The sequence below is a fragment of the Monopterus albus genome, unplaced genomic scaffold, assembly GCF_001952655.1.
Source record: "Monopterus albus unplaced genomic scaffold, M_albus_1.0 scaffold1661.1, whole genome shotgun sequence".
NCBI classification, from domain to species: domain Eukaryota; kingdom Metazoa; phylum Chordata; class Actinopteri; order Synbranchiformes; family Synbranchidae; genus Monopterus; species Monopterus albus.
In genome coordinates this window covers 1,007-3,023 of record NW_018129537.1, presented here as the reverse complement: position 1 = coordinate 3,023, position 2,017 = coordinate 1,007, and the positions used below count along the sequence as shown (strand labels likewise).

General features: G+C 42.6%; 1 protein-coding gene across 1 annotated transcript; it reads left to right on the top strand.

The window, feature by feature from the left end:
• Positions 1-156: 156 nt before the first annotated feature.
• ddx4 (DEAD (Asp-Glu-Ala-Asp) box polypeptide 4) lies at positions 157-1,662 on the top strand (the record flags this gene model as incomplete). The annotated part of the gene is given in 5 exon segments (XM_020589305.1): positions 157-309; positions 389-543; positions 683-812; positions 1,245-1,411; positions 1,517-1,662. Coding segments are annotated over 5 exon segments (751 nt in total), but the record flags the coding sequence as incomplete, so codon positions are not given.
• Positions 1,663-2,017: the final 355 nt, after the last annotated feature.

The following is a 2,017-nucleotide window of genomic DNA, read 5'->3' as shown; positions in this document are numbered from 1 at the left end:
TTGGTTTTGATTACCAGCTCAAAGGACATCTCTTGCCACTTAATTTGTAGACTGAGCATGTGTCTTTGCATAACAAGTGAGTAATTCTGATCACTTTATGGCAATCAGTGTGAAATCTCTCTTAAAGCTCATGTATGTTTCATCTGTTGTGTTTAGACTTTTGATGAGGCAGAATTGTGTGAGACCCTGAGAAGAAATGTCAGCAAGTCTGGTTATGTGAAGCCGACTCCTGTGCAGAAGCACGGTATTCCAATCATTTCTGCTGGCAGAGATCTCATGGCCTGTGCCCAGACTGGATCTGGTAAAACGGTGAGATGAAAGAGCATCAGGAACCCTGGAAAAGGTGGAAGTTTGTGGGTAGAGGTTAAATTTATCATTCCCTCTGTAGGCCTCCTTCCTGCTCCCCATTCTGCAGCAGCTGATGGTAGATGGAGTGGCAGCCAGTTGCTTCAGTGAGCTGCAGGAACCTGAAGCCATCATTGTTGCCCCAACCAGGGAGCTCATCAACCAGATCTACCTGGAGGCCAGGAAGTTTGCCTTTGGGTAGGTTGAGACAATGGCTTTAAGAATCATGAAACTCCTTAATTGCCCCAAAGGATGTGGAATACACTCTACAAATAGAAGATTTCCTCAGTTGCATATTCTCCTGGCCTCTGATCTTATTTTGTTTTTACTGGTGTAGAACATGTGTGCGTCCGGTAGTCGTTTATGGTGGAGTCAGCACTGGATATCAGATAAGAGAAATATTAAAGGGATGCAATGTGCTGTGTGGAACACCAGGGAGACTGTTGGATATGATTGGAAGAGGAAAGGTAAACAAATTCAGATTTTTCAGTCATTTGATATGCAAATCAAAGTTGTACAGTTTTTAGTTGAAAGCATAAACTGTATATTAAGATGGACGACATGACAGCTCACATTTGATCACCTTAGGTGGCTGGTTGCAGGTGATAAACCCTTCCCCCTCAATGTTAGCAAATGGTGAGGATTTTAATAAGTTATTTGATGATATAAAAAGAGGTGGGCAGTATTTCAGATGATTTGATAGCCTTGATTGGCAGTCAGATACTGTTCAACAAAGTTGCTGCTGTGAAGAATTTGGTTCCAAAATGGCAGCTGCCGTGTTCATGATATTTTGGTTTCACTTTTGTATAGTAGAGGGAAGGGGTGTCGCATCGACCATCTTTATATACAGTCTATAGTTGAAAACTTAAACATGTAATTAAATGGTGTATGTGCTCCAGGTTGGGTTGAGTAAGTTGAGGTACTTGGTGCTGGATGAAGCTGACAGGATGTTGGATATGGGTTTTGAGCCTGACATGCGCCGCCTGGTGGGCTCCCCTGGAATGCCACCCAAAGAGAATCATCAGACTTTGATGTTCAGCGCCACCTTCCCTGAAGACATCCAGAGGTCTGCTCATGGATCAGCCACTGCTTTTACTGTTGATGTGCATTACTGTCCTACAAGTAAGCTGGGTTGATGAGCATGTATTGGTATTGACCCATGTATTTACAGGATGGCAGCTGACTTCCTCAAGACTGACTATTTGTTCTTGGCTGTGGGTGAGGTGGGCGGAGCCTGCACTGATGTAGAGCAGACGTTCGTCCAAGTTACCAAATTCTCCAAGAGGGATCAGCTCGTTGAGTTTCTGAAGACCACTGGTAAAGTTACTTTTTGACAGCTTTTGTGCTCTGTGTTGAGAAAAAAAACAACCCCTAAACAACAAATAGTTTCACCATTATTTAAGGTAGGTAGGTAGGTACTTTATTGATCCCACAGTGGGGAAATTTCTGTGTTACAGCAGCAATAGAGAACAACCAACATAACACCATAAGAACAGACACATAAGAACAGAACTTCATAGAAACACGGGAAAGAACACAACGAGGACACAGCTGCTGTAAGTACGTAGTAACAAAGAACACTTAGTCTTAAAATAAAAAGTTACATAAAGGCAACAAAGCATTAGGACCAATACGCACAAGGATTATAAAAGTAGCATCATCAGAACGTTAC